The sequence below is a fragment of the Nestor notabilis genome, unplaced genomic scaffold (assembly GCF_000696875.1).
Source record: "Nestor notabilis isolate BGI_N333 unplaced genomic scaffold, ASM69687v1 scaffold7210, whole genome shotgun sequence".
NCBI lineage: Eukaryota > Metazoa > Chordata > Aves > Psittaciformes > Psittacidae > Nestor > Nestor notabilis.
This window is the reverse complement of record NW_009909609.1, coordinates 23,818-43,070: the sequence shown is the minus strand read 5'-3', so window position 1 is coordinate 43,070 and position 19,253 is coordinate 23,818. Positions and strand designations below refer to the sequence as shown.

The 19,253-nt window shown below is 38.4% G+C and overlaps 1 protein-coding gene across 1 annotated transcript in view; it reads right to left on the bottom strand.

The window, feature by feature from the left end:
- Positions 1-9,531: 9,531 nt before the first annotated feature.
- The window catches only part of RAD23B (RAD23 homolog B (S. cerevisiae)), a 24,223-nt gene continuing 14,501 nt past the window's right edge, over positions 9,532-19,253 (bottom strand). The window contains exons 6-10 of the mRNA XM_010012885.1: positions 18,334-18,461; positions 13,491-13,614; positions 12,275-12,402; positions 11,772-11,948; positions 9,532-9,982 (exon numbers count right to left, since the gene is read on the bottom strand). Of these exons, the coding sequence (XP_010011187.1) occupies positions 9,869-9,982; positions 11,772-11,948; positions 12,275-12,402; positions 13,491-13,614; positions 18,334-18,461 (671 nt within the window). The 3' untranslated portion in view covers positions 9,532-9,868. The remainder of the gene's footprint in view (positions 9,983-11,771; positions 11,949-12,274; positions 12,403-13,490; positions 13,615-18,333; positions 18,462-19,253) is intronic.

Here is a 19,253-nt window from a genome sequence, read left to right as displayed (position 1 = left end):
AGAGGGACCTGGACAGGCTTGAGAGGTGGGATCATGAGAACCTCACGTTCACCTCAGGTCCAACGGGGCTAACTGCAGGGTCCTGCACCTGGGCAAGGGCAACCACCAGTATCAGTACAAGCTGGGGATGAAGGGATTGAGAATACCTCAGAGAAGAAAGACCTGGGGGCACTGGTGGATGAAAAGGTGGACATGACCCAGCAATGTGAGCTTGCAGCCCAGAAAGCCAACTGTATGCGGGGCTGCACCCAAAGGAGCATAGCCAGCAGGTCGAGGGAGGTGATTCTGCCCTTCCACCCTGCTCTGTTGGGACCCCACCTGCAGTACTGTGTCCAGCTCTGGAGTCCTCAGCACAGGAAAGACATGGACCTGTTGGAGCAGGTCCAGAGGAGGGTCACAAAGAATGCTTAGGGGGCTGGAGCACCTCTGCTGTGAGGAATGGCTGAGAGAGTTGGGGTTGTTCATCCTGGAGAAGAGAAGGCTGCGTGGAGACGTTATTGCAACCTTTTAGTTTTTAAAAGGGGCCTATAAGGAAGATGGGGAGAGACATTTTAGTGGGACCTGTTGTGACAGGACAAGGGGTAATGGTTTTAAACTGAAAGAGTGGAGATTCAGGCTGCACATGAGGAAGGATTTTTTCTACAATGAGGGTGATAAAATACTGGCATAGGTTGCCCAGAGAGGTAGTGGATACACCATTCCTGGAGATATTAAGGGCCAAGCTGGATGTGGGTTCTGGGCAACCTGGTGTAGTTGATGATGTCCCTGTTCATTGCAGGGAGTTGGTTGATGACCTTTGAAGATCTAACCCAAACTATTCTATGATTCTATGATTTTATACTTGTAAATGAAAGTTATTGTTACAGCACAATATAGTCTCATTTGCTTTTGTTTGGTTTTAGTCCAAGTGACTCAAAAACTCTGCTGCTTTTAAGCAAATCCCGATTCCCTGTGCTCTCTTCCATTCCACTAGTCCTGGCCAAACTTCAAACTTACAGATTTCAAGTGCTCTAACTTCTCACAGCAGTCAAGAAGAGCCACCTTTTCATGCCTAAAATGACAAGGTTTGTGCATGAATAGTAAAACCAGCATATTCAGAGTAGGTCAGAAACATTAACTCGCTACATACAGCCTGGGCATGATGTTCCAGACGGCTTGCAACAAAGAAGCTCTGCCGGGGTGCTGGAAGTCAAAGAATAAAACCTCAACCCTCCTCTTCTTGGCCCCAAAGCACATAAGCAGAAAAGTAACAGAGACCACATCAAAGAATATTTGGATATCTAGTACCTCTGCTCAGCCAATCAAACTTTAAATTTGAAAAAATTATGCATTCCACTTACCCCGGTATTTTTTTTAACTGAAACATATCCAAAAAACTATCCCCAAAAGACCCCCAAACAAACAAAAAGAACAAACACTCCCCAAAACAAAAAAACCCAAATCAGCGAAAGGCTCAGTCACAGGCAGACACCAAGCATCGAAAGTTTCCTTCCAGACTGGTTAAAGTTGAAAAGTTAGAAAAAAAAAATCAAAGGATCAAAAAGTTAAAAAAAAAAAAAAAAGAAGTTACATGCTGCTAGAACAGAACATGTAAATCAGAGTTTCAGTTACTGAGGTTAGCTTTCCAAAAAGTCCCATAATGGCAATATTTCTAAAACCCTCATCTCATGTCCTTCATAATCATTACTTTTTCTGAGTGTAACTGTTAGCTATTTACACTGTGTAAGATGCTCAGATCTGCAAAATAGCCTGTATTCTGATTAAGTGCAGGACCAAACTCTAGCCTATTCTCTCACAGAAACTCAAATGACTATGTTTCCTATCTCTACACTCAAGCTCTCTGAAGTTTTATGTGGTCTCAGATTTACCTGTTCAGATTTGGGATAACAGACTCCATTAAGAAGTAGCACATTCTGGCATCATGAGATTACACTCAGTTTGCATGGCAAAAGTGAAGCAATTTTTATTAGACTTAAGACCAATCTTGATACTGCAAGCTGCACATACTTTCTATCTATAAAAACCCTCACATAAACATCAGAGAGGTTTCTTCAGGTATCTACCCTCTCTAGCCACCTCATTTGCATGTCAAGACTTCCTAACCTAGGACTTAAACTCTTCCATCCCAGCAGAGCTTCACAGACCACTATAGTAACCTGGCACACATTCTACCTTCTCTTGCCCCAAATGCACAATCAATCACTTAGTCCCGTTCTCCCCTTTCCTCACACTTACCCTGAAGCCAGCCATACAAGAAGCCTGGTCAGCTTTCTGTGACCTCTCTCTACTCTCCGTAGCAGCTAATTTGACAGCTGAACTGTTCTTTCTTCATTTCCATCTCTGAAGTGTTTACAATTCACAATTACAAAATCTGAGTGTTTACATGAAGACAAGCAACACTGTGGCTGAGGTCAGTGTGAAGGGAGAGGAGGATTAAAACTAAGCAACCTACACTTCCATCTGAGTAAGGCCACTGCGTAATAATGACCCTGCTACTATTTCCACTAAAGAAAAAAAAGTGCATCCGTTTTCAGGGCACTGGGGTGTCTACAAACACATAAGACTGGAGATTAGCAGAATCTAGTAAAAGGTAAGTATACAAAACCTTTAATTTAATTTAATTTGTGTCAGTGTTCCAAATTGCTCATTTTCTTCTTGCCATACAGCAAAACTACATAAGAAGAGGGACAAAAATCCCTATCTTCCTGACACTTGTAAAATACGCTAATGGTTCCATGCAGGCTATGAAGATGATGCGACAGCCAATTCAGGTGGAATTGCTAATATGATAACAAGTTTCTCCACCTACAAAACAGAATCATGCAAAAGACATCTTGCCACTACGATACCTATTTATTTAAGCACAGACTTAATCACTCAGATATTTAATAGATATTATTAGGGCACATTAAGGCTTATTAAGGCCTTATTAATATAACATTCTAACAACACTACAAACTCCAGCAGCGCAGCAATAAGAAGAAGCTGCAGCATAACTGTTTTCAATTTCAAAATCTAAATACACAGAAGATGGCAGAATTCTGCCTATGCAGTAGAAGCAGTCTCATTACTCAAACCTATTTTTCATGCCACACTAGCTTCCAACATGGTACTTCTCTCTCACTGAAAACACCACTTTCTATCTCTGCCACCTGACAGCATGAACACCAGATACAGTGCATCAAATGCATGACTTAAGCATAGCGATGCAAAATGAGGCTGAAATAATGACTTCCCAAAAAAAGGCTACGGTCTTATCACTTCATAGGTGATGATCTCTATTGTCCTCACTTGCCTCCTTAGCTTTCAACTAGCCTCCCCTTTAAGCAGTGGCAGGCTATACAATTCACAAGTGACAAAGTTAACTCTTTAATAAGTTTGCAAAGCAGCAGATTCTTTCCAAAAACTCTGAATCAAGCAAATTCTGAACTGAATTCAGAACACAAGGCTAACTGTAACACAAAGCCAGCATTAAATGCTATGTACATGCCCCTCCCACAGATAGTCATGCCAAATATTTGTATTCAGTAGTAACAGCTCTCCATTCTGCTATCCTGCATGTGAGCAAAATCACTATTGTTCATGGCAAACTGAGGTTGTGTTTAGGAATATCAATTTACTGATTTAAAATAGTGACCTAGGCACTGTGTGCACTAAAGCGTGTACAAAATAGTCTTTTGTGTATTTTACCTCAATATTTGTGTTCCAGTGAGCCAGCTACATCATATTGTGAGAAATGTGAAAAACAATATAGCTATGTACTCATTTAGCAACAATTTCTAACTGCAGCTGAAAAAACTCATGGCTCTGTTGACTTATAGCCATATTTCACATATTCTGATAGCTTCTCATCTTAACCTTGATGCTCTTCTGAGATCGAGTATTCCCAGTTTTTGCGGCAGCTCCCCACAGGTCACAGTTTATAATTTAAGACACGTACTAATGGGTCACAAATTACATTCACACTCAAGGGACATAATCTCATCAGAAATAGTTGTCTAAATGAACTTCGCAGCATTGCCCCATTGATATGCTGCATAATCCTGCCCTTTGCCAAAGTGAAATGTGATGTTTTACGTGGAGATACAAGCAGTATTACTATTAAATGCACACTTTAGGTGGATCACTCATTTCTCTCACTTCAAAGAACTCCTGAAGGCTTCTGAAGAGACTCAAAGAACAGATCAGGTCTTAACCATATAATGTGTACCCAGAAATAAAAATCATTTTTTTTCTCCACCTTTAAGCAGGCACACCTGCAATTCGACTAACAAAAACTACATGTTGTTTATGAGATCTATGCCAAGGTACAAACTGGTTTGTTTCTTTTTATTGTCCTCTTTGTTTTGTAAACTCTTTATCACCTGTTACACTGGTTTTAGAAGCCAAGTGCAAGTGCTAGACAAAGAGCTACTGTCTGAAAAGGAACCCACTGGTTCTTTGTCTTTGAAGTCTCCTTGGAAGGCAAGTGCAGGGTCCTGCACCTGGGGAGGAATAACCTCCACCATGCACCAGGACAGGCTAGGGGCTGACCTGCTGGGAAGCAGCTCTGTGGAGAGGGACCCGAGGCTCCTGATGAACAGCAAGCTATGTCCATTAGCTGGCAGCTACGTACCCTTGTGGCCAAGAAGGCCAGTGGTATCCTGGGCTGCCAGCAGGTTGAGGGAAGCGATCCTTCCTCTCTGCTCTGTCCTGGTGAGGCCTCACCTGAGTACTGTGTCCCGTTCTGGGCTCCCCAGTATGAGAGATATGGAGCTCCTGGAGCAAGTCCAGGGAAGACCTACTAGAATCATTAAGGATCTCTCACGAGGAAAGGCTGAGGGAGCTGTGCTTGTTCAGCCTAAAGAAGGCTCGGGAGGGGATCTTATCAATGTGTGTAACCGAATGGAGGCTCTCAGGAGGATGGGGCCAGACTCTTCTCGGTGGTGCCAAGGTGATAGGACAAAAGGCAATAAGTGTAAACTAAGTCACAGGAAGTTTCACCTGAACATGAGGAATAACTTCTCTACTGTGATGGTGACTAAGCATTGGAATAGGCTGCCCAGAGACGCTGTGGAGTCTCCTTCCCTGGAGATAAGAGTTGTCTGGACACAATCCTGAGTAACATGCTCTAGGTGATCCTGACTGATCAGGGAGGTTGGACTAGATGACCTCCGGTGGTCCCTTCCAGCCTCAAGCATTCTGTGATTCTGTGAATGTAAATGTTAATCTGTTCCTAACATCTCTATCAAGCTAACTCATTTGTTTGCACACAGAGTCCCACCATTAGCTGACTCTCCATTTGATCCCACCACACCATTTCATTCCTCTCAACCTGCACCATACTGTGTAATCCTTTCAGGCATGCCCGTTCACAAACACTACCGCCTCTCCGAGGTGTAGACTCTGTGCTTCAGCCTCACCTCCCTGTAGAGAAGATCTCTATCCCAAGTACTCAGCACTCACTGTTTTGTTTCATATCCCGCCCAGACTAACCATTTCATTATAGATAAATTAAAAATACGTATCTGAATTTACAAGATTTTGACCAATTCTACAGATACAGCCACACAGACACTTGGGAGACATTGCCCCATTTTCTCATCCTTAGTTGCTGCACATTCAGAGCCAAATACTTCACAAGGACAGCAATGAACCCTTCCCCTGGGATGGCAAACGGAGCTGCCTGTTGGAATATCTGAGTATCTGGTTACTCCTAGTCTATTACATCTAAAATCCCTATCTCAAGCAATAAGAATTTCAAGGATGTTGCTCCTTGCCCTCTGCAGCACACAGTACTCATATTAATGTGTCAAGCCATATCAAAATAGAAGGGTACCTATTTTGAAAGCACAAAACTTGCATTCTGGGTCTCTAGGCACAGCTGCATGGATACATAAGACACAAATCTTTCACTTTAGTACTGTTTTTAGCATTAGCCTCTCAGTAAACAAAGCATATACCAGACCCTGTCTGTAAGTTCCCCGAGGAAAATGCCAAAGCAACAGATGATGTGGCAATAAGTATCTTCAGAGTCTACTACTATTTTTCCAGACTGCTACAATTACTGATGAATATGCATCTGTCTTTATTAATTTCATTGCAGTCTGGACAGGAAGCACCACAGATGCTTGTGTCTTCATAAAATGTGCTTTGATTGAACTGAAGTGAAATTGTGTAATTATTTTTCTTGCCTAGCCAGCAAGTATTTCTCCCTATCCGGATGAAGGAAAGGCACTGAGTGCTAACAAGAACCAAGAAGGTGAACATCCTTTTTTAACTCACAGGTCATATGTTATGGTATAAATACAGCACTGGCACCTGGCAATTAGAAGTCGGTAGCATCAGCTACAGTTTGCTGCAAACTCCATGGCCATAAACTCCAACCATCAGAGATACTGATTAATCATGTATTTTGTGGCAATTTACTAATCAAATTATTCCTGCACATCACTTCATCACAGGTGGAATAAGCCTACTTTTCTGGATAGTTCAGTGAAGTCACAAAATTTTATACTTCGTGGCTTCATAACCACATAGCTGTAGTTTTAAAATTACATACTTCAAAAGATAGTATGTTGAACAGTTTGTTCACATGCCAAACCAGGCAAGGAAGAACTGAAAATGTTACTGATAAAATTGTTCTCTCTTCACTCCCACCTTATTGTTTCCATTGAATAATGTAGTATTTTGAAGTGCAGAAACTCTAGGTTAGTTTTGAGCACAAACAAAGCTGGGTTTGAAAGAAAACAGTAAGAAAATACAAACATTAACATGCCTGCCACTAAACATCGGTAAAACAAACTAAGCTACCCAGTGTAAACACAGGTGACAGATCTGCTTGCTATTGAGGACTTGGCTTTGTGTCTCCCAGTTTCACTCATTCATGTGTGTTCTTGAAGGAAAGCTCAATCTGACACTTCAAAATCAGAGCCACAGTGTGATTTTATAAGTGGTTATCTCACATTCCAAAAAGGTTCTCTTACTGTGGTAAGAATAAAGCACATCATCAACCCAATTGCTTGGGTTTTAGTTAGATTCATAAGAGGATCCTGGACAAGGATTAATGAACCGTACTATTAAAATGGAGCTGTGTACAGGATATAAGAACAGGCAGCTACAGAATTACTACGACCTCAGTGTAACTTTTTTAAATTCATGATGCAATTAAAAATGCATGATTAATAGCTTTTCACTGAAGCAGATATTTAGAAGGTTTACAAGAAAGGTAAGGCCTCCAGTACCAAAACTTCAGAAGAAATACTTTATTTTTTTAGCTACTGTTTCCAAAGCCCTGAGGAAACTGCTCCCCAAATCCTTAAGAGATCTGCAGTAAAGAAGCTGAAAAGCAGTCTGTGCTGACAATTCCTAGTAGTACCTGGTAGAAAACAAGGCACAGCATATCTAGGCAACTCGTTCAGATTGCACCTTCTCAACACCATACAAGTGCCATATATTCTTCCCTTTGGCAGCAACTACAAAGAGATAAATCACTCTCCCTGGCAAGTATCCCACTATCGAACAGATTGAACAGTTTTTGCTAGCATATAAGTTTAGACACCTGTTGTTCATCAGAAGTTGCATAAACATCATTTCGCTGCTGAAAAATGGGAACAGAATTACTAGCAAGGCTTCAACCACAGCAGCTATAAACCCTTCAGTCATTCAGCATACAAAGTTACAAATCACCGAAGCTACTAGCATTTTTACAAAGAACAAGCTCAACAGTCTTTAATTCAAATACAATTCAGAATCAAAATTGGAGGGAGTGGACTGAAACACCCACAGACATTCTTGCTTTACTCTCCACACTTCTAGAGAAGGAATATTTTTTTCTGATAGCAATTTGATCAGCACAGAAGACTCCCACAAACAAAAAAACTTTTGCTTAGATATTAGCTATGTAGTAAATAAAGTACATTCAAGAAGTCCTTGTATCAATTTGGCATTCTTCAAGTACCTGGCAGTTGGTCCTTTTGCATGTAACATATAATCCCTTTTTGCCTGGTGAGTATTAAACCAAGTCATCTCCCAGTCCATAAATATAATTAGAATCCTATTTAGCAGAAATCTACTGGTTGATTCAGGTATTAATGTTAACTTCTCTAAAATGAAAGCATTATGAAAGACTTAATTTTCTATCTAGCGATATGACACCTCCTACTGATAGATTTGGGTTGTGCTACTGATTACTTAGAGATTATACACCTATGAAATTTTAAAAGAAGAAAATCTGAATTATTGAAACACTATCTAGAAAAAAACATCACAAACGTCTAAGGATAGAAAGAGAAAGTAAAAGGCTTTAATACATTTCACTATTTTGTGCAGATAATTATTTAACAGACTACAGACAACAATGAAGAAACAAATACAAACATTTCAGCATTTCTCATTTTCTCTTCTCAAGACACTTGGACTTGTACTTTGAGCATAAGTAGTAGAGAAGTAGTTAATCCACTGATACATAACCTAAGCAGAAAATAATTATTTAGTTATACCACTAAATGGTTAATATCATTAGTGGTACAACATGTCTGTGCTGTACCACTAATACTTTCGTGGTTACTGTAGAGATAAATTTGTAATCCAGATAACTGGAATACAACAGTAAAACCACAAAATATCCCCAAGCTGTGTTTAAGAAATATTGCAGATAATAGATTTAGATTAAATTAGAATTTGTTTTTGCTGTTAGCATTGCAATGATGGGCAAAATTGTCTCCAAAATTCAATGTATTAAAAGGAAGATTCTTACATTTTATGATGAGTAAACAAAATACATGACAATTAGGTATCAAGAAGTAAGATTCAAAACTCTGTAACTAGAGCTTATTTTCAATGAAAGGTATTAATGAGTGCAGATTTTTTGGGGTTGGAATAGCTTGACTGTTCGCTTGATACCTCAAGTTATGAACTTGTCTTCCTCATAAAGTGACTAAACCCAAGAAAGTCCTTACTGAACAGAAATAGCTTGATCATTACAACCTACTTAAGAGCAACAGAATGCAAATATCTTCATATGCTTACAGCTGTATTGTAAAAGCTGGTTCAACAAAAATGAAGCTTGCATTTTGTCTGCTGGCAGAAAAAAAAGAATATTCAGTTCACAAGAGTGCATATAACAAAACCAAACATGCAATTACTTGTTTTGAAAACTTTTACTGCAACGTAACATTGAGGTGAATAGTAATTCCGCAAAAGAAAAGATGTAAACAGGATAGTAATTTTACCTGTATGTATATAGCTTCTCAGATCATTTGAGAGGGGCAAAGAAGGGCATGGTGTTTCTCAGTGATCAAGACACTTTTAATTGAAATGAGTTTTCATTTGGGAAAAAGCCAACATTACTTTAATCCAGCACTATGCGAAATACTGTGCTTCTTGCACTGCTTTAACAGATCTTAAAAGCAAAATAACTACCCATTCTTTTGGCATTCATGTTTACATTTGCTCAATCTTGTAGATTTCACAAAGCTGCTATCCAGTGTTGCCATGAAATACAGATTGTAGAACCTAGTAGCACAGGCTACTTCCCATACCAATACTAAGTAGAAAGGAACATGAAGCAGGGCATTACACTACATTGCTGGAACTAGTACACAGTAAGAGTGAACACCTAAAAAAAGTCAACTTACAGTTTAGAGAAGGAACTAATTGTCTGCAGGAGCTGATTTTTGGTTGTATATTATTTTTTATTTTCTGCATCTGCTAATTTAAAGCAGACATACTTGCTGCTTTCTTTGTTTTACTGCCTATATTTCTTCTTTGCCCCTCCCCATATACCATACACCAAGCATTATGAATGTAAGCCCAAATATCCCAGACAATCCAGTGAGCAAATTTAGTGTAATGCACTGGTGTGAGATCTGAAATAAGAAAATGTCTCTCAATCTTCATCAAAGTTCTGTTGTAGAAGAAAGTTGGCAGCCAAGTTTTCATTCTTCTCACAAGCAAAATACGCCTGTATCACAAGTCCTTCGGGAAATCCTAATGCCTTTAACTGAAGAAAAGAAACACATTTAGAAAATATATTTTGTATATTAAGCTTTTTTATATGTCTATTATCTTGACATGCAACTTTAGCAATTATTACTTTCTTGAAACAAAAATTGCTGCATAGCTCAATACATGCGGCCTTTTGTGAGCAAAGAATAAGAAGGTGTTGCCTCTGTAAACAGAATTTTCACTTGAAAAAGTGATTTGAATGAGTCTAGTGAAGCAACATAACATGTACCACTCATTTCACTGACACAGTTAAGTTACTAAAACAGACTTGGGTCACAGTAATGTTAGGAAGTAACAGCACGCTGCATTGCTGCAGAATAAAAACTTCAAATAATGCCCATTTATAGATATTAATTATATGAAACTCACTATTTTTAACACAAATTGCCTGGGAAAAAAGCTCCCATCCTGTGGTTACTAGTAGGCAGCCCAACACATTACATTAAGCCATACTTTCAATTGTTCCAACTGGACTTTCTATAAAACTGGCTACACATTGAAGCTTTAAGAAGTAAGGTGAGAGCAATCTGGTTTTTATAAGCCAAGGAACTACTTATGTCTGGGACACAATGACAATTTGTAATAGGAATACTAGAGAAGAGCTTATTACTGTGCCAAGGGAAATGGGTTTAGCCTGCACTTAAAGGCATTCAGCAAACCAACTGCCAATCTTTAAGCTAAAGGCAAATAGATGCAACCATTTGGAGATTTTCTTAAAATCATCACAGCACCTGCAAGGCATTTTACATGCAGGTCAGATCAAATTTCTGTAAGAAATAATGTCCTATTACCCCTTATTAACCTTTCTCAGATTTAATTTCATACTTAGAAACAGCATGAATGTGTCAGCTGTAATACTAAGACACCTAAATTTTGAGGTGTGTCTTTCATGGAAAGCTGAAGCAGCATACAACCTTTGAACAGACTGTAGAGGCAACACTCTACTGCATAAAATAGTTTTAATGCAAACACAGCAGACTAAAAAGGATGATCTGTGAAGAAGTACATGGACAGTTTTATTAGACTAATTTAATTATTTGTCAATTTCCTAGAGATCTAGAGAACTGACACCTATACTAAAATGGTTTCTTTCCTTACATATCCTTTAGCTTTGGCACTTGAAAAACAGTCTTTAATATACAGAACCAGTACCAAAGTATGGTGTTGCAATTTGTCCTAAGAAAAATCTCAGAGGCATTACGATCTATGCAAATCTGTATTTAGCCAGTGTTACAGTATTCGTACATGTAATATACCACCTCCAAGTATGTTTTTATAGACATGTTTACCTGCATTTTTAGAAAGCTGTAATTACCTAAATCTCATGGATAGACGAATAACTGGGTTAAGTAGTGATTTCAACTAATCTACTTAACTATGAGAGGTCTTACTACCCAAGTACTTTACAAACAGTGCTCATGCAGACACACCTTTGTACCTGGAAGCCTTTCACAGCACAATCTACAATAGTACCATCTGAGGCTTTCGCAAGAGAAATTACTGCCTGAGTTCCCATTCCTGAGGGAAACCCATTCAATCACCAATTATCACAGGCTGTGATCACTTAAAAGGCTCTACAGCTTCTCAGTAACACAGATTCAAGAGATTTTAGACTCAATTGCTATAAAGCAAGAAGAAATGCGATCTGAAACAAGACTACAACAGCTATGAAATATCAAATATAAAATGTAAAAACTTATGTAGATCTACTGAGTATACACAAAAAGTTAAGGCACATACCCTACAGCAACAGTCAAGCAACATTTCAAATAAAAAAGGCTCACCCTTTCTATAGCTTCTTTTTCCTGAGGTGTTACTTGAATGTAGTTCATGTGACCATTTCCAGCTTCTGCTAGTCCTCCAGTGCTGGCACCATCATCACTGCCACCTAAACCTTGGCGAGACTCCAAGACTGGCTCATTCAACATATGAATAAAGTGTTCCTGGTGTTGGCTTATTTGCTGTGATGCATGGGAGAATAAAGGAAATAAATATATTGAAATAAAACATGTTTAAGCCTGCCAACAGGCAAATAAGAATATTTATTTTCAGTGAATTAAGTAGTCAAAAGAATATGTAAAAAGTGCATAGAGAAGTGATTACATATAACTGTAAGAAATGCAACTTCATGTTTCAGTTCAGTTGCAGTGACTCTTCCCTCTGCATCTCTTCTAAAGGGACTGAGACCCATTTCTAATGTCATAGAAGACACATTCTATACAGCAACAATTGCTGAAAAGCCAACAATAGAACATTTGCAGGGTTATTTTGTTGTTTCAAGATTCACCTGCAGTAATTGAGGGTTCTCCCTTCCAATCTGCTGTAGCAATGCTGGTAACAGAGAAGGATTTTGCTGAATAATTTGTCTCATCTGCTGGAACTGAGGCTGATTTCGTAAAAACTCAAGTGGATGTCCTGAAAAGTGAATGAAATAGCTTGTGTTTTAAAGTTACAGATTTTTAATAAAACACATACCTAAACCATAACTGTAGATAGAATCAAGACATGAAAGTGGGCAATATACTTCTCACTAAACAATATAAAAGCTTACTTCCTCACACTAACTTACTCTAGCTTTAAGCAAGAATTCTTTATACTAACATTAAACAATGCATTTTTTTTTCACCCAGCCTTCTGACCTTTATCTCCAGCACTTTTTGTGTTTCATCTCTGAGTAACCTCATTCAGAGGCACCTACCCAATTTACTGTTTTGTCTTTATGCCTACAAGATCTATTGCTTCTTGCAATAGATCAGTTCTGGCCTTCTCAAGTGAGCCTTGCCTTCCCATATATCCTACACCTAGGTACTGCCTTGAACACAGCAGTGTCTAAAGTGGTCCAAAATACTTCATTTCCCACATTCTCTCTTTATGGATGATGTCATGTGCGCTTGTCACTACTTCCTGTATGTTTAAAACTGCCTTGTATCTTGAACACCATCTCTGCCACACCCTAAGACAGACTTTTCCTATTCCTTGTATATGCTCCTTTTCATACATGTATTTCCTTAAGACAATTCTCTTCAGCAGGCACCAACACTCTGCCGATGTGCTGCACTGCTGAGTGAAGAGTCCTAGGTCATGGATAAGTCTCTCATGGCATTATTGGAGGTTTATCCCTCAATATTCCAATTTCCAAGCAGTAAATGCATTAGTAGAGTCAGTTGACAGTGTAATTAGCCATAGAAGTAGGAAGCCAGAATTTAAAGTGAGAAAAAACACTATCCCCACATTTATGGTCTTACATTTAAATCCAGAATATTAAATCAAAGGAATTGTGCAAGTTCGCAGCATTTTTAGAAGCTTCATTCTTTATTCTAGATATATGCACATATAACAAGCCATTAATTCCAAGCAAGTACCAGACTTGGAATTTCTATGTTACAGCTCTTATCCAATTCACTCTGATCAGTTCACAAGCACCAGGAACACAAAAATTCCTGAAGAAGAGAATGCTTAAGTGTCTGTGTTTATCACATCCTCTCAAACAGAACCTTTCTTACCTCCCAATGAACTGGTAGTTGTAGGTATAGTTGCTACAGCTGCTGCCACTGCTGAAGACTGAGAGGCACCACTGCTTGCTGCTGGAGGGGGTTCAGCCGCAGCCTGATTATCTCCAGGTATGCCCTAAAGCCACAGGTCACATAATTATCTACAAAATGCTGAGATACTTGTTTTACTGCATGAATTTTTTTAATTTAAGAATGAAGGAAAACACATTCATGCTTCCACTGCAAAGACAAAGCAAGATGCTGTGATAGGTATGTATTTACAACTGAAAGAGAATAACATGAAAAGAGTAACTTATTTTTTGACAAGAAAAACATAGTTTGTGTAGTGAGGTAGTAAAGTATGCGCTTCATCAGTTTAAAACACATTTTAGTCCATAAGTAAATACCTGCTTTGCATCCTGTTAAGATATTTGATACAAGTGAAAAAGTTAAACTAAATATACTGTTACTATGTTATAGCTTTATGCAAATAAAGTTACATTACAGCAACAGAATTGTTGTACACCATGCTAAGGTGAGGTTATAGATGCCATACAATCTGGCAAGTAATTAAGAAGGGACGTAAGAACATAGCTATTTGGACTTCTTTCCTCAACACAGCAGTGAGACAAATTTCATTTACTATATCTTAAGTGCGTGATGGCCTATATGTTACCAAACAGTGGCAGTTCAAAAAAGTTAACTTGCATTTTGTTTATTTTCCATTTGCAAACAAACTTTATACAGGAACTAATTGCTCAAGAGAATGAAACTGACTAATCTGAAAAAGAACAATTATAGTAAACTAGAATGTGGGTTATACAACAGAGACAGACCTTACTCTATTACCTTTCTCCTGCACAGGAATCCTTCAAACTTCATACCCTAACCATGCTTGCCCCGCTATCCATGAAGTCCTGCACCAGAGTTGTCCTTTCCATCCTCCTCCCTGAAGCCTAGAAATTTAGGCAGTCTGGCATGGACGAGACACCAAGAAAGACTGACTATGAATCCTGGTGGTACAGGCAAAGGAAGTTGCCTCACGGGAACGCAAAACAGGCAGACTACAGAGCAGTAATTCCCCTGGTACACACAGAATCATAGTTGCGGGAGCTATGTTAAACTCAGCCCCAAAACGGCAAGATGATACAAGATCCTCTACCTCACAATACTCAGTTTCTATGACAATAAAAAATTCTGGTTTCTACAGTCTTCCAGCATATTAAATCCAGCTAAGTCTGAGAAGGCAGCAGCACTGGTATAACAATGTATTTCACCTACCTTCAGGGTGGCATCCTTCAGTTTGGGAATCATAAAACGTAAGGAACAGGGTGGGTGGAAATATATCATAGAACTTCGGTGTAACCAGACAATGAAGGGGTTTGGCAAGCCTACCATAGAAATCACTGGTACGTAATGTAGATTAAAAATCCTGCTAGAATGTATTCTTCACCACAGCTGAACAAAAAAAGACAAATACAAAGCTAATATAAAGGCTAAATCTAAAAACGGAGAAATGGACAGTGCTCCAGGCAAAACTTTGCTTTACCTGTGAGATAAGAAGTGCATCAGAAGTATAAAATCACCTAATCATCAAGTCTACATTTAAGCATCTCAGAGGAATAAATGCAAGTGTTCCCTGTCAGACACTTCCTTACCATTATACGGCTTGGTCAGCTTGCTACATATTTCCTCTTCACAGCAGGAAGAAAATTCCATTCATGACATAACTGAGGTAACTCCCTCTTACCAGTGCCTTACAGAGCACTGCTTAAACACGTTTTCTCATAAAATCAGTAATTTCAGAGAATTTAAGTATAATGTAGAAACTTAGATTAATCTTAGGAAATTACTGGTTGATTTCACCTATTCACAGGCATACGTTGAGACTGTGATCCGTGCCCAGATCAAAAAACATATGCTTGTTTAAACCTTAAATTTGCTCTTGAATGAAAGCATTATAGAAATTAGTCCAACCAAATTTACTTTGAAATTATTTGTCATCTTGAACAGTATCTTAACCCTTAAATACAAGCTTGAAGTTTCACTCTCCAAATAAGCAACAATACGTGCAACTGTAATCTTATGAGACCAGTGAAGTGTATGCATCTTCCTTATACAGCTATCCAACAGAATAAAGAACGATAACAATTCACATATAGTTAATTTTGAATGTAAACACTGCTCAGACAGCAAATGGGCCATTTTTTGCACCTTATGGTGGATTAAACAATTGTTTACTGTTTAATTGAGCACCAGAGGAGTTTTTAGCTGACAATGCTCTCTACAGAGGAATTATCACATCAGGCCTGGCACAAAGAATGTACACATTTAAAACAGAATAGTTCCAGTTGGAAGGGACCTACAATGATCATCTAGTCCAACTGCTTGACTACTCCAGGCTTGACCAAAAGTTAAAGCATGTTATTAAGGTCATTGTCCAAATGCTTCAAATATCAACAGGCATACGGCATCAACCACCTCTCTAGGAAGCCTGTTCAGTATTTGAGCACCCTCACAGTAAAGAAATGTTTCCTAAAAATTTCCAAACTAAGAGGCTACAACCAACAGCCTAGTTAGAGGAAAGACGGGACTCCTTCTTAATTAAGGGTTAGGAAATCCTTGGGTCAAAAAGAGATCTGAATTCAAATGACTCCAAAGATTAATCTGGGGCACACAAAAAGCAATGGTGCCTTTTGGAATTAAGACCTCCTGCCATGGCCACTGCTCAAGGACATAGGATTACATCTAGATCATCAGCCATGAAGCCAGGAAAACTGAACAGCTTGTAATCTGAACCATGGACAAGTGGAATCTTTCAGATCTCATTTAAAAGACAGTTACATGTTAAGTAGAGATACTCTACTGATGTTTACTTTCTAACATTTTATAAGTACTTCTGGTGTACTGATTCTTTAAACTAGGACAGTGGTATACACTTAGAGCTCTCAACACCCTAATCCTGCTCTGCAAATTGTAGAGAAGAGAACACCGATGATGGTTTGAAGGTAGGTAAAGTAGATGGTCAAAGAACGCTGTCATCAATGGATGAACATTAACCAAAGAAAAGCTTCTTTGATGCAGAAGGAACATGTTTAGACCCAGCAGATCACAAACAGTTTGAAAGACTTTTCAGTAACAGGATTTTTCTAGAAGGACAATAGAAGTCTACCAACTAATAGGGTCTCTTAAAAGCAAGACTGTCGCTCCTCACTCCCTCTTCCATCAAGAAAAGGAAGAATAAGGGAAAGATACTTCCAGTATATAATGTGAAACAGAAAAGGACCAGCTTATGTAACAGAAGGACCCGTTTTCAACACAAGACCTAGTGAAAGAGTAGAAATGAACTGTTCAGACCAGTCAGACTTAATCTATTTGGCAGACGCTCCATGTGTTGAACTCCATCATAGGAATGATCTATTTCTATTCAGGACTTCCTCATGGAAATAAAGTAGAGCAGGGAAACGCCAGACTGAGTATACAATTACTGCACACTATACCTGATTGTCAAAGGGATCCCAACACTTACAGGAAGCACTGGATTTATGGTATACGTACAGAGTAAATGAACAGTAAAATCAATGTTTTTAAGGCATGAAAACCAAACATTTGATATTCCAGACACTTGATATTCCAGACTAATAGCAGGTAGATGGGAGCCACTGCATTTGCTCTTATGGCAAGACAATATTTATCACCTTAAATTGGCTTAATAGTAGACAAGAACCAAACTTTTTACATTCATGTACTCAAAACATTTGTTGTCTGTTTAAAAACTGCAGATTACAAACTCTTGGGATCATTAATGTAAGCAGCAAGCATGCCAGTGACTTGCAGTTGTAACTGCTGAAAAAAATTTGATTAACAAAAGGGAAGTTTTATAACTGGAGATAAAGATGCCAGTTTTCTTATCAATCTATCAGAAATTCAATCCACATATATTTTGTAAGGACTGGTTCAAGGTATCTGGCTTCAAAAGTTTAATAAAGTTCAGATCCAGAACAAGAGAAAAGCACATCAGTGAAAAAATGGTATGCTACAGAAAAAACTAAAGACATCAGAAATACTGATTAAGCAACAACTTCCCAGACAGATTCTCTGGTGGTTACAATACACCTGTCAGGTTACGGTATGCAATGAGAAGTAATCCAAAAACGCCCCTAAACCAACAAGATTTCCATTAAAGTGAGGCTACTTTTCTATTTCTTCTCATGCCAATGAAGTTCATTTGACCCTTCAAACTCTATTTACCAAATGAGAAACTGTTTCTTCTCCAAAACACTGCTTAAATTAAAACACCAGTTACATTAAGAATGCTTTAAAAAAAAAAAACAACCCAAAAAAACAACCAAAAAAAAACCCCACAAAACAACTCTCAAACTTTTCTGTTTGGAAAATCTATTATCAAGAACACTGTGCATTACTAGGAAAAACAATGAACTGGAACTTCATAAAAAGACCTTTGTGAGATTATAGATCCTAATACAAAAATACAGCTAAGGCTGTCACCAAGATGTGATGAAATCATTCCTTAATCCAGCCACTGGCAATTGAAACTGCCACTGTAACTGGACATACTTCAAGTGCATATCCATACAGATCAACAAAGAATAAAAGCAAAGTAGTGATAGAAACAAGGATGACTTCAGTATTTCCTGTAACACACTATGACCCTCAAAATCCAGATCTCTGACTTCCAGATGCTCTGTTTAGAGTTGTTATTTCTCTATGAACATGTATTACTCTCACTGACTGGACAAGACCCAAAACAACCAAGTAAATCACAATTAAAATTAATTTCTACTGAGGACAAAATAAAGTGAAAAACAAGGTGTAGATAAAATAAAATGCTCACCATTAAAAGGTATTCCACTGCTCTGTCAGGATTGTTGAAGCTAGCCCTCAGCGCTGCAATTACTTGCTCTCGTTCATAGCCCATTGACATGATCTCAGTCACCATATTCTCATAGGACTGACCTGTCACTAGAAGTAACATGACCACCATATTAAGGGAATAAGGCAAAAAAGGCACAAAAAGAGTTTCAATGGATAAATTTCATTTCTACCCAAATCCAAGTCATTCATTGAAGACCAAAGAATAGCTTGTATTAAACTTGCCATGGTTCTGTTGCTTTAATTCCAAATACATTCTGGTGTTTTCATTATTGATTAGAATCGTAGAAGGTAATAAACACAATGCAAACTTCTATTGAGAAAAGCAGCACTTGTGATACTTCTGTACTTGTAATTGAAATAATATTCCCTCTCTATGCTTTTATCTAAGGTCAAGGGCATCCTCAATATTGAATTACTGATGTAATCAAGAAAAGTCTCCTGCAGTGTAAATTTAGAAATTAAACTTTCTAGGCAGAAATTTGCCTTGGAAACTGTCAGCCATTGAGGTTTTTCTAAACGCAGACTTTACCTACGCTATGATTAGATAGGTGACAAATAGAGACAATCAAGTTACAAATGTGTATTGCTCCATGTTGCTGCTGTTGATGGCCAAAGTCATTTAAACAATTTAATATGGACCAACTCAAGTCAGGCAGAATACTTAAAGTTATGTCTAGGAAAATTACTTGAGACCTCAATGCGGGTTGATGAGAACAAATTATCTCATTTAATCCACATATATTTGACTAGACATCCATCACATCAAATCCCCCACCTCTTACAGCATAAATGGACTAATTGGCCCATATCTGCTACTAGCAAGAGAAAAGCTTACACACACTATGTATGAAGCAACTGAAGTTCAACTGATTACTACAC